Source organism: Thermobia domestica, chromosome 1 (genome assembly GCF_964235325.1).
Source record: "Thermobia domestica chromosome 1, izTheDome1.hap1.1, whole genome shotgun sequence".
Classification (NCBI taxonomy): domain Eukaryota; kingdom Metazoa; phylum Arthropoda; class Insecta; order Zygentoma; family Lepismatidae; genus Thermobia; species Thermobia domestica.
In genome coordinates, this window is record NC_137454.1 from 88501271 (window position 1) to 88514217 (window position 12947).

A 12947-nucleotide genomic window follows, 5' to 3' on the forward strand; every position below is an offset into this window, starting at 1 on the left:
CTTTTCCATACAATTAAATTTTTAAAAGTCCCTTTTTTATATACTCTCTTTGACACCAATTGAAAAGAAAAATAAATCTTTCAGTTCAACGTTCCATGATTATGCCTTTTAGTTTACGGGAGACGATGATTAAGACAAGTGAATGTTGATGGAAGAATTGGTGGATTGAGAATATGGGAGGAAAGGTAAGTACCCCGAGAAAACCCACGGACACGATGCTGTCTACCACAAACTTACTTGGCTGGTCGGGGATCGAACCAGAGACCTCACGCACCAGAGGTAAGCGCTCTACCATTGTTGAGCCACTATGTCCCCTCACCAACTTACAAGACTTTAAATGACTCCAAGTGCACATTTCTTAACTGAATTTACAAATTGTAACAATATTGAAGTACATCAATAACAATGTGTACAGCATGCGAGCTTGGATAGATGTATTATCTCACACACTTTTGAGTTTATTCCACAATTTATCTTTTCTTAATTAAACATAAAAACAATTAAAACTTACGTCAGTCCACCTAATCCAATTGAAGTGAAGAAGTTAATAGCAAATCTTGTATTTTTGGGATTATCACGAGGAAACAGTCCTTCAAATGCCATCTGCAAAGTCCTAAAGAAAAAATAGAAGGTATGATTACATTACAATTACTAAACAGTGTTTCTTTTAAATACACATTATAAAAAGATATTAGCCCCACTAAATTCCCACATTATAATCACTGTTTTAAAAGTTTCTTACACAAGCCAACAATAATTACTAACCAAAATGCTAATTTTCAAAATTTTTAGTAAAGCATACTTCAAAGCAAGTGTAGCATACCTTAGAATTACAAAAGAATAAATGTTCTCAGCCTCTTTAAAAAATGTATCTTATTGCCTCATTTAAGTATGTACGAAAGATATGAAAAAGACGGATAATGCCCATTCAAATTATTTCGCTTTAACGCAGACTCAGTGTATCTGTGTACGAAGCGACGTCTCCACTTTAAAATATCCACAGACTACGGGATTACTTTCTGCTTAGAAGAGAAGGCGTTCGGAAAGTGAAGTACGTACTTAGAAAGCATGCTGGAAGTGATGTCTACAATATTAATGATATTTGATTTTGTTCATTGTTTATTGAAATTTAGTGTCTCTGTAAGACGTGCACTTCTCCAACCATTTTCAGAAGGCATTGTGAAATATTTCTGATGTACACAGTTATCGCAGTTTCAGGCTTATAGTGGTCTGGTCTCTTATAAATAGTTGAAAAGTGACCAAAAGCACACGAAAAGTGACCAAAAAGCGACCAAAAGCACACAAAAAAGTGACCAAAATCTCCCCTTTTTTTCTTTATCAATTTCTCCATCACCTCTCTTTGTTTGTTGTTTTGTTTCATCTTTTCTTCTTTTTTAGCTTCCCCCTTTCTTAGGTTTTCTAAATATGCTTTGTAGTTACGGTAAGCAGACGTAGCAGATGTAACAAGCTTCTGAGTAAGTGGAACCAGTTCTGGCCTATTTTCGAATTTCTTTATCCATACATAAATGACCGACAGATAATATATATGAGTTCTTTTGTTTCAGTTTGTAGCACAAAAACACAGTCTAGAAGCTTATGACGGAATATTCCTCAATCATGGAAACAAAAACGAACATTTAGGCTGAAGCAGCATTGTATATTATCAAAATTACGTAAGGAAGCGAACGAAATACTCTCAGGAAATGATAGCAACGGCGGATTTCCAGAAGTCAAACCATGGGATAATTACAGAAAATTGTACTGGCTATGGTTTTCAATATTTACATGTGCTAGTCAACTTCTGCGACCCCAAACTACTTTGGAGTGTGAAATCACCCCAAAAATTGGTACACTTTTTATTTTTATATACGAATCATGATAACTGGATCAAAATGCCATTGCAACAAACTAGGGTTTATTCTGATTGCGAATCAACAAAACCCTTGGTAATCGGATAACTACAAATGGCTCTTTGCAAATTTAAGTTGCACATTTTTCCATAATACTTTAAAGTTTTTTAGTATAATATTCTTCAGGTCATATTTAATTTCACAAGTATTTCAGCAATGAACTTCATAGTAAAAATAAAAAATAAAGGACGGCAGATTCAAATAGTTGCAATTGTGTAAAAATATTTTATAACTACTTCGAAATCAAAATGGCAGAAATGAATCACTGCATATTTATGAATCCTAAGATTTTTTTTTTTTAATCGTTATTAAAAGGTTTGTCTAAGAAATAGTAAAACTGAATCTATAAACATGAATTTATTCATTTAATTTTAACAACTCCTAAAAATTCTTCAAAATTAACAGCGTCGATGCACCGCTGCCAGCGTGATTTTCATCATTCATACGCTCCCTACAAGTTAGCTTCTAAAATACCTTTTAAAGATTTGGTTACGGCCTTCTGGATGGCGGCAACGACATCAAAACAGCCACCTTTCAGAGCGGTTTTCATATTAGGGAACAGGAAAGAGTCTCCTTTACCTTCCACAACCTCCACCATTTCACGACACACGTCAACTCGTCGTGTTTCTGTCCATCACTCAACACTTTTGGTACCAATTTTGCACAAACTTTTCTCATGTTCAAATTCTCAGTTACAATGTTGTGTATCGTTGACTTGCACATGTTAAGTTCATCCACTATTAATCACCGATTCAACCGACGGTCAAAGTCCAACGGTTATTTCACCTTTGACACGTTTTCATCCGAAGAACTCGTCGAAAGGCGTCCAGATCGATCTTTGTCCTCAAATGTCTCCCGTCCGTCTTTGAAGTCCTTATGCCACCGAGAAACCTGGGCTTTCGACAAGGCATTGTCTCCGTAGGCCTGCTCAATCAAGGCAAAAGTCTCTGAAGCAATTTTGCCCAAGCGACGCAGAATTTGATGGCATATCGTCCGCTCCATTTTTCGCTTTTTATCCCGTGACCAGAATGAAAAAACACACTTTGCGCAGCGATCGATCTTCATTCTCTCACTGCTTAGAAGCGACTGCCGCGCAGTGCGATGCTTAGGTAAGACTCCCACCATCGATACCACCAATTAAGAGCGCTCTGGTGGCGATTGGAGCGCTGCGCAGCGGCCAGTCTCATTACTTCTTGGACAAACCCTGTAAATTGTGTCTATTGTGATATCAATTTCTAGATACTTAATTCGCTTAGTAACTTAATGAAAATAAACAAATAAGTAAATAAATGAGTAATAAGAAAGGTTAAATACTAGTGCACCAACTTTCCAAACGCACTGCATAGTATTTATAATTTCACACTGACTAACGGAGAACTTCGGCCAATAATCTCAATAGCTAAGTCCAGCTACTATTTTTAAGCAAAGCCCTTAAAATTATTGGAGAAAATGTCTAATAAATGTAAATATTACATTTTTCTTGTGTCTTGCATTCGCATTTTCGCGCAGAATACTTTCATTTTAATTCTGTTTACATTGAAAGCTGTTTATTTGTTTACACCGAGACTTACTTGATGACACTCATCTCGAGGTTATGTTAAACTCCACATTATAAAATCTATTTAAATGAAGAAATGTTGACATTAATTGATATTTAATACACTAGCTTCAGAAGTAACAGTTCGAGAACATGATTCTAGAACGGACCGAAGTAAATGAGAAAAGTTCCTAAACAAAACGCAATAGCTGCAGGTGCAAGGTGATTGATTATTTTATTTAATATATACCCAAGAACATCAACTAGTAATTTCTTTCTAACATTTTACAAACCACTAAAACTGAATTACAAGCACCTATAAAAAGTTAAAATACTTACGGGTCCTTCACTCTTTCATTTAGTTTGGGTAGTCCCATGTACTCTGACAACTCTTGGAATAGTATTTTTATAAAAATTCTGCTTGAGCTCGTCGTGTCTTCCTCATTCAATTTGATATGCGCCAGAACATCCCACGAAATGGCATCCGTATAGAGAAGATGAGCGAAAAACTTGGCTACGTTTCGAAGTTTATTTGTTTCCAAACGATGTACCGTATCATACGAACTTTGAAAAATTTCTTGAAATGGTGCAATAAATGTTTTGTTGATTTGGCAGAATCTCTGAAATAAAAGAACATCTATGAATATTTTGTAAAACTGAGTACAGAACATAAGCTTATAACGATTCTTACCTCTAGTTCTTAAATGATAACGAAACTAAAATCCTCCAAACTTACATCCAAGCTAATATAGGAAAGTCAAGTATGTTACGGTATGTTACGAAGTTTTTCAATATATGGAACTCTTAATTGTTTTAACGTGATCAACTAAAAGAAACTAATATAAGTTGTATTTGAACATGCTTCAGCAAGAACGAGTTTTGTTTGGTTAACGATGTTTCCCGTTTGCCAAATCTCTCAATGTAACCAAAAATAATTGATCATCTTTGCATCAAGTGTAATTTGCATAACATATGGTGCAAGCAACAGTATAACTACAAGCATCATCTATACCTTAGTTCGCTAAGGCGGTGTGTATTATATATGGTTTGCAACTACAGACCATCAGATACTAAATACTATGGAAATGTTTAATATAGTATGGGGTACAGTGGTTTAGTAGCAGTGTTCACCTCTGTAACGACGGGTTCCTGTTTCGATCCCAGGCCATATAAGTTTGTATTGGACAATATCGTGTCCGTATGTTTCTCGCGGTTCTCCCGTTGGTTCCCACATATTCATTCTACAAATTCTTCCATAATTATCGTTCACTTTCATTAATTACTCGCCATCTTTAGCCTATAGAGCATACCATGGGACATTAAACTAAAAATTTAATTTCATTTTCATTTCATTTAACATAGTAGAACCTGCAATACACATAAATTGGGATATACACTATAGCTACAATTCCTACATTTCTTCGGACAACGTTCCCAACCAATTCAGACGGTAAGATTAAAACTATTGAAGAAGAATGTCTTTCAAGATTGCCCTTGTTTCTTCACATCATTTGTGTAAGCAACTGATAGAACCTCTTCTTCCAATTTGATTGAATCATGATTATTTGCTTAAATATAGAGAAAAGTATGTTTTATGTAACGATATGGGAACCGAATCCTGGTAAGTGATCATTTGAAGCTAACTGAGGTTTATGAGTGCTTGTTTCGGGTGTAAATAGTTCGACATAAGTTTGTTTTATTTATGCATACGCGAGATTCGGATTCAAATATTTGCGCCTACGACTGTTTCATTTATCCATAACTGTTATCTTCAAGTTTGAAGCTGGACTGTGTAGGTGATCCAATTGTCAAAGAAGTGACTATTGAAATTGATGTTTTGTTTGGAAAGGACTGAGTAAAGTAACATGCAATGCTATTTGTTAGGTCTACGTTTTTCAATTGGTGTTTAGCAGTCAATGGCAGCAAGATTAGTTGCCGAAATCATACCTGAAACGTTACTATTCGATTAGGATTATTCCCAGAACGTTAATGGTTGTTAATGAATATCAAAATATTTTAACTTCCAAAAGAATTTAATTTTTACATTATATAGAATTTACATATAATGAGGATAGTAGCTACCTGTGCAAGGAGTCCGTAGAACTTCTCGTACGTTCTCTGCTGGGCACAACAATCAATGATCATATGACAAAGCTCGACTTCCTGGCCAGGCTTCAGCTCCATCTTCATCAGTTTGTGAGCACATTCTTCAAAGTCTAAACTAGACTGAATGGTTAAATATATTAACCTTCTCAAAGCCACGAGATTTGTCTCCGTATTGTCTATTATAACTTCACTGGATTGCTCCTCTAAAAAAGGGGGAAAATATTATTGAAATAAGTTATCTTACAGATAAGTACAATTGTACATAACACAAAATTTGTAAATATTCTATACAAATTTGTTACCTCCACATCTGCACCATGAAGGGTCTCGTTGGAGATTAATCTTTTATTTATCTATTTTTACACATTTTAGAAATTTATTTTGTTTTCTTTTTCTTATATTTTTAAACTAAATTATCTCCAATATTAAACACTTTTTCCTACCTAAAATTTCATGAGTGTGACCTACTAAATTGTCAATCTGGTCATTTATTATCCATACATGTTTATAGGATATTGTAAACTTTTATTTGATCAATTATATGTCGATCAGTCGATTCATATATCATAACGGAACAAAAATATGCCATGTTGAAATTTCGATAACATATTTCATCCAAAGGGGCACAGAAAAAAATCAAAATAAATACATTAACAAACTAAATATTCAATAATAAAAAGGTATAAGCCTCTCCATACACAAAGTAATAGAGTTCTATACAGTCGTGCTCTATGATAAGTTAATGCATAATTACATACTACAAATGCATACTGAATGTCCGTACGAGAAATGTATTACTGAACAGATTTTTCTAACACTTGGAACTAACTGAATCTGTAAAGTGTCGGTTAATTTTCAAAGAAGGAGCAACTCATTACAATACCAAGTAAAACTATGATAACTATATTAATATATAAATTAGAAACGCGAATTCCTGCCGATCATTTTAGAAAAACAATTAAACATGTTTAATGAAATTTAAATAGCTCTAATTTTGGTGCAGACTTATAATGGCATCACAACTTAGTATCTATAAACACTATTCGGCTAGCTAACTCCCGATATCACCCGACGAGGGGCGTACATAAGGAATCTGCAGACCCCGCATTGCGGGGGGCCTCATACCATCAGGGGGTCCCCAAATCGTGAAGTGGGACGTAGAGAAGGGGCCCCGCTCCACGATGTCTGCGGGAAGGCCCCAAGCCTTTAGTTACGCCAATGCACCTGACACGTTTATGCCACTCATACTTCTACAAACTTTCAAATTAAATGTATTGATTAACTTTCGATGGCCTCAGAGTTACATAAAGTACCACAAACGAAATTTTTCTTATGATACTCCAGAAACCTTTGTAACAAAACATGAAAATACTGCTATCTCAGGAATTTTGATTCTCATAATATGTCAACTATTAGTTTATTTGGTTTGTTCATATATATATATTTTCAAGGTAGCATAAGTATTTGTCAATTTCATTCACAACAGTTGGCACTCAAACAGCTTTACCAGTAAACAGCCGTGTTGTTTCAGTTCTTAATATTGTTGCGATTAGTCAGCTGTATCTTTATGAGCATTATAAAGTATTAGCGATATCGAATGGGGGGGGGGGGGGGATGTGATTTATCGTGTACTTCTGTATTGTGCATAAAATAGTAATTTTGCTATTATATGCATGTACTTTATAATGGAGATAACATTTTTAATTTATTTAAATTGTTAAATTTGTATTAGAAATTGTTAATAGCTTAATTTAAGTTAGTAATAACTGTATTTTCTAACGAAGCAGTACAGAGTATCAGTGAAAGATGAATTATTTCATAATCCTTATAAACTTATACTGTATTTACGATATACCTTTATTGAAATACAAAAGATACTTTTAAGCACATTTAAATAAAAACAAGTAGCTACATATATCTTCCAAAATTTAATTGGCACTTGCAAGATTAAAAACAGTAAATACCATGGCTTAAACTTTAAATCAAAATACGAATTGATAATTCCTTGGACCTGCTAGGGTTAAAGTGTAATTCAATACATTTCTTTATCTATCTATCTATCTATCTTTCCTTTAAAATTACTAACAACTTACCATTTTCACTTTCGGAACCACTTTCGTCAGATTCAGATCCAGATTCATTTTCGCTGCCACTCGAACTCTCATCCAAAATGTTTTTACGTAAGTCTTTGTACTTCTCCTCATTCACTTCATACTCCGGATCAAATTTGAAAACATCTGCAAGAAAAGAATAACATCTGCGAATTTAGCACTTTTCGTTCTTTGCGTAAATAAATGCGGTTTCGAAACATATACACATATTAATTACAAACGATAAAGCAGTTACATGATTAACTCGGAAAGCTAGTAGATGGCTTCCAATTCATTTTGAATACATGTACAATCATTACATTGCAGAAAAAAAATACACTAGCAGAAAGAGAAAAATGAACACCCACAAATGAGGCAAAAATAATTCATTTGCGTAAGTTCTGGTAGAGGATTGTAGATTTGATAATCAACAACATCGCACTGTGAATGCAGTAGGAAGTAAGTACTTGTTGTGGAAACTCCGACCTGAAAATTGGTTGTGAACGTTGGAAACGTGCTAAACAGCTTAGGGATGCTCAGTTCGTGTAGTTAACAAGAGCCTGAACGTATCGTAAGGTCCATAATGCCGAGGTAGTCGTTCTGTACAATCGTGCAACACGTTGGATGAAAATGTGTACGCTATGCATCAATGCTGGTGCCACTGATCCAAGGATGTTGCACACGCACGTCAGCAGCGGAATATGCACACGGCTCGACATCTGTATCACAGATTAGAGAAAATGACGCATCTAAAGTGTCACCTAGGTCATTCCAAATAGTTTGCTGGCACTAGTAGGATTTCCCTCACGCTTCATCACGTATCCCATCTCCAATACTGTCACGAAAGAACCAATTAGAGCGATGAATAACGCGTCATTTTGTTTAGTAATGACTCCCGATTCTGCTTTAAAGCTAATAATGATAGTTTGCGGGTGCGGTATCAACCAAGAGAACTGACAGTATATAAGGCAGTGACATACAGAACCGCTCGGGACCAAGGCAATATATAATTACTGTGGTCTCGGGCATTTATACATGGAACACTTACCAATGACACGTATATCCAGCACATTTCCAGCTGTGCTGTTCATGCATCATCTGGGAAACGTGCTCTTTCAACGGGACAATGCCTATCCACATACCACTTGCACTATCCAATGTGCTTTCCAAGTTGTGCGTCACCTTTCCTTGCTCACATGATAACTAGATCTGTTTGGCATTGAGCGTGAGGTAGGACTCGATTGAACGAAGTCTGGTCCGGTCTGCCAGTCCAGAGACAAACACTGACTAACACCCCCACCAAGTGTATGAAGCTTGGAAAAGCTATTTCCCAGGATACCACCTGGCACTTTTAAAAGCATCTCTACACCAGAATACAGAATTGCATTGAATACGCAAAGTATGATAGATCTCTTGATACACTTATAAATTCTTCCATAGGATAACATCTTGTGCGTATGACTACGTACAGCGAACAATCTATACAGTATATATATATATATATATATATATATATATATATATATATATATATATATATATATATATATATATAAATTTCATTTGCGTGGAACCGTAATTTCTGAGTTTTCATTTTATATTTGATTCTAAATGCCTTCCGAAAGTTACCTTATACTCGTAAAGCCGCTGAGATTACGAGCCACACAATGTAAAAACAGAAGACAACTTAGGTGACTTTATAGTTTAAAATGCGTTCTTTGTGTACTCTTAGTATGCTACCTACACTTAAAAAATAAATTACGCAATGTTTATGGAAATAACTATAAAACTAGAGTTTAGAAATGATATTCACTGTTGAGTAATATGTTGCTCATATCGTCGTAATATCTAAACACCGGTCATTTTAACAGTATTCTGTAAGTACTAAAGAGATCTGTACTAAACTTTTAATATTGATTTCTAATTTTTTCACTAGTTTGCAATAAAAAGTTACAAACCTACTATTTGAAACAAATCTATCACAAAATAATGTTTCTCACCTGCCTCCACATAATAGTTTAAAAAAAAAATACAAAAAAAATGTAAATATGAGTAAACTCAGCATGACCATGAAGTCCCATTCCATAGTACTAACCACTTAACGATAATTTTGCTTATTACACTTACTGGCTGGACAATGTAATTAGACGCTGTGGTACAATGGAGTAAAAACATTTTCCCTACCCTTTTCCTCCACAGATTTCACCTTGTAGTACATATAACCTATAATACTGAATAAAGATAATTTTCTCTAATGTACCCGAAAGGTCTGCTCCATTATCGATTATTATGGCCTTGCTATTGTTGAAGGATTAAACTGGGTAGGTTTGGATGATAATCACAGATCAATATCTTAAATATCCAGATATGTATTTGTAATTTTTTTCGAAAGGTTGTACATATTGTTTTTAGCAACTTCAGTGCATATTTGATAATTATTTTAGGATATAAATTACAGGTTTATAGGAACTATTATTGGATGATTGAAATATGTACAAGAAGCAGACTACCGTAGCTTTTGTGAGATCTTTTTTTAAGAAATCTAATATGCTGTAAAGTGTTTAAAGTCTTACTTAGAATATCGTTTATCTTGACTACATAGGTTTATATATATTCAAGTTCAAACAGATACTAGAATATTAACACACAAACCTAATTGGAATTCTGTAACAGTTACAAGGGCTCACAATAACATCTACGATAGATTAAGAACGTGTATGAATTGTAATTAATAGCATACAATGCACTTAAAATAGCTTAATCCTCCGATATGGGCTTTATGATTACATTATACATGTGTAAAAAAATGCACAGGCTCGATTTCACTTATAAACGCACAAAATACTTGTTTTCAACTGAAAATTGTTTTTAAAAACTTCATAACTTACTAAGAATATCTTCTGTGTTGGTAGCATCTTCCAATGTAATCAGATGTGTAAACTGATCTTCTTCTTCGACTAGATCCAGTTCTTCTGTAACAGAAGGATGATCTTTAAAACCATCCTTACGAATTTGAAACATCACTTCAATCATATATTGGACCTGGAATCAGATTATATAAAAATCAGATCAGCAAAAGAATAAAAATTGATTCTCGTTGGAATCGGTATCAACCAGGTGAATAATAACAATATTTGTTAACATAAAATCAAACAATATATGAAAGGAAGCTGAGGAATCCGTAACCCCATATTTCATTGTTATTTGAATTGGATACTTGTATTACTGCTCGGTAGGACAACCAATACTTGAAAACTAAATAACTGGTATAATTCCCGAATGATTTGCATTTATATGATACGAAATGAACGAATCCGTCTACTTTTAATGCTTTATATAGAATATCAAGTAATCAAAATGATATCTCGGTTTCGGGAGAAAAATTACACACCTATCAATATATTAATAGGGTACCTCATTTTGGACTATTTTTCATTGTACTTAGCTACAGCACTGGAATCTTGCATGAGATATTTATAATAATACTAGAAATGGTATTGGTAATAATTCTAGCAGCAATGATGATAATTCTCACATAAACGAATATATTATCAAGACTATACGGTACGAACCACAAATAGCTGGAAATAGTTCGTGTCCACTATTTACCAAAAAAAAAAGTCAACCTTCTCTATAGGTTTATTCGAAATTTGGATATGACATACCATCATACATCACACCACACATACATCACCCGAGCCGCTCATATGCAGAAGAAACTATTTTTTAAAATAGTTTTTGTAAGCACATGAAAAATACTCGAGCTAAAATATAAGAAGATCGTTTCCCTAACGTGACTATACATATAAAACGTTAAAAAGCAATTATTACCCTTTTATCTACTTTAGCTTCATGAAGGATATTCCGTAATGTCTCGAAAATGGCGTGAACTCCTTTGAGTGAAACTTCCTGTAACTTCATACCACATTCTTTTAAAAATGCTATAGCCAGTTCTACAGAGTCATCAGTTGGTTTCTCTAGTAACAATGTTAAAATTTCTAGAGCTATTATCTCATGTGCCTGAAAAAAAAAAGAAAAAAAAAACGATTTAATACAACATAAAACGTATTATATACAATGTATATATCCTACGTTTATAAAACAAGTTTAGCATTAAACTTATGTTTGCTATAGTAAACACTTGATATTTTACTACGTATTATTACACTTCAATCAGAAATGTTTCTTACATAATTATTGTTTGTTCCTTTAAATTGCAACTGTGAAACAAAAAGATAATGTCGCAAATCATTAACAATTTAAAAAAAAAAAACTAAGTTTTACCCAACTAATGAATAAACACTAAACTGTTGAAACTTAATGTAGTGCTGTGGACTGCTAGAGAAACGACGTACGAAGGCGGTTGAGTTAGTGTAATTTCATTTACCTGACAGTGGATGTTAGAATGTTATATCTGGTAAGCCATAATTGCGATAGTACATGGGAAAATCGAGAAGCCTTTGCGCCTACTGATTTACTGCCAGATTACAAAGCATAACGAATGAAGTTTTTGTATATATATATATATATATATATATATATATATATATATATATATATATATATATATATATATATATATATATATATATATATTGTGTACTTTCTCTATTTCTACATTAATCATCACATCTATTGAGATACTTGCCCACCATACCACAAGTTTCTCGGTAGCCGCTGCGTAGAAGGCAGACGGCTGATCAGGGAACTAACGACAAACAATGTTCTGCGCTTCGGTCCTTCGGAGCCTGTCCTGCACGAAACTTCAATAGACTAAAGGGAAGATGCTCCATAATCTACCACTCCGAAAGGTAAACTTGTTTTGTTCACCACGCGCGGTTTTGTGTTCCCATGGAGAAAAACCACATTGTTAACATCCCGAATAACCTAACCCTTTTTCCAAATTGCTGCTCGCAAATGGGAGAATGTGCAACAGTAGCGTTCTGCTTTGATAGTTTCACTTCTTGGCAGGAAAATCCAGTAGCAGTGGTCCCCGGTTGTCCCAAAACAGTGTAAGCATCAGTTTGCCGGTCGATGGTGTCGTTCGGAGTTTTTTCGTTACTGACGCACCAGAATGTTTCCACACCATGCTCTGCTGTTTTGACTCGGGAGTGTAATGCTATATCCACTTACGTCGCCAGGGTCAAAGAGGTCCAGAAAATTGTCGCCGTCCTCGACGTAACACCGAAATGATTCAGTAACATAACCATTCGGTTGCTCTTAGAATTAGAATTAAGAATTAGATTTCTGGGCTTTCGGCATCTATAGCCATGTTAGCCTGTCATGTATGAGGGATAATGTCCC

At 34.5% G+C, this 12947-nt stretch overlaps 1 protein-coding gene across 3 annotated transcripts in view; it reads right to left on the reverse strand.

The window, feature by feature from the left end:
* The window catches only part of LOC145687165 (pre-mRNA-splicing factor CWC22 homolog), a 41629-nt gene that overhangs the window by 8054 nt on the left and 20628 nt on the right, over positions 1-12947 (reverse strand). For all 3 annotated transcript variants that reach the window (XM_081760634.1, XM_081760630.1, XM_081760628.1), the window contains 6 exons: positions 11475-11663; positions 10532-10685; positions 7647-7790; positions 5530-5756; positions 3787-4067; positions 512-613 (listed from right to left, as the gene is read on the reverse strand). In XM_081760634.1, coding sequence (XP_081616760.1) covers positions 512-613; positions 3787-4067; positions 5530-5756; positions 7647-7790; positions 10532-10685; positions 11475-11663 — 1097 coding nt within the window. The remainder of the gene's footprint in view (positions 1-511; positions 614-3786; positions 4068-5529; positions 5757-7646; positions 7791-10531; positions 10686-11474; positions 11664-12947) is intronic.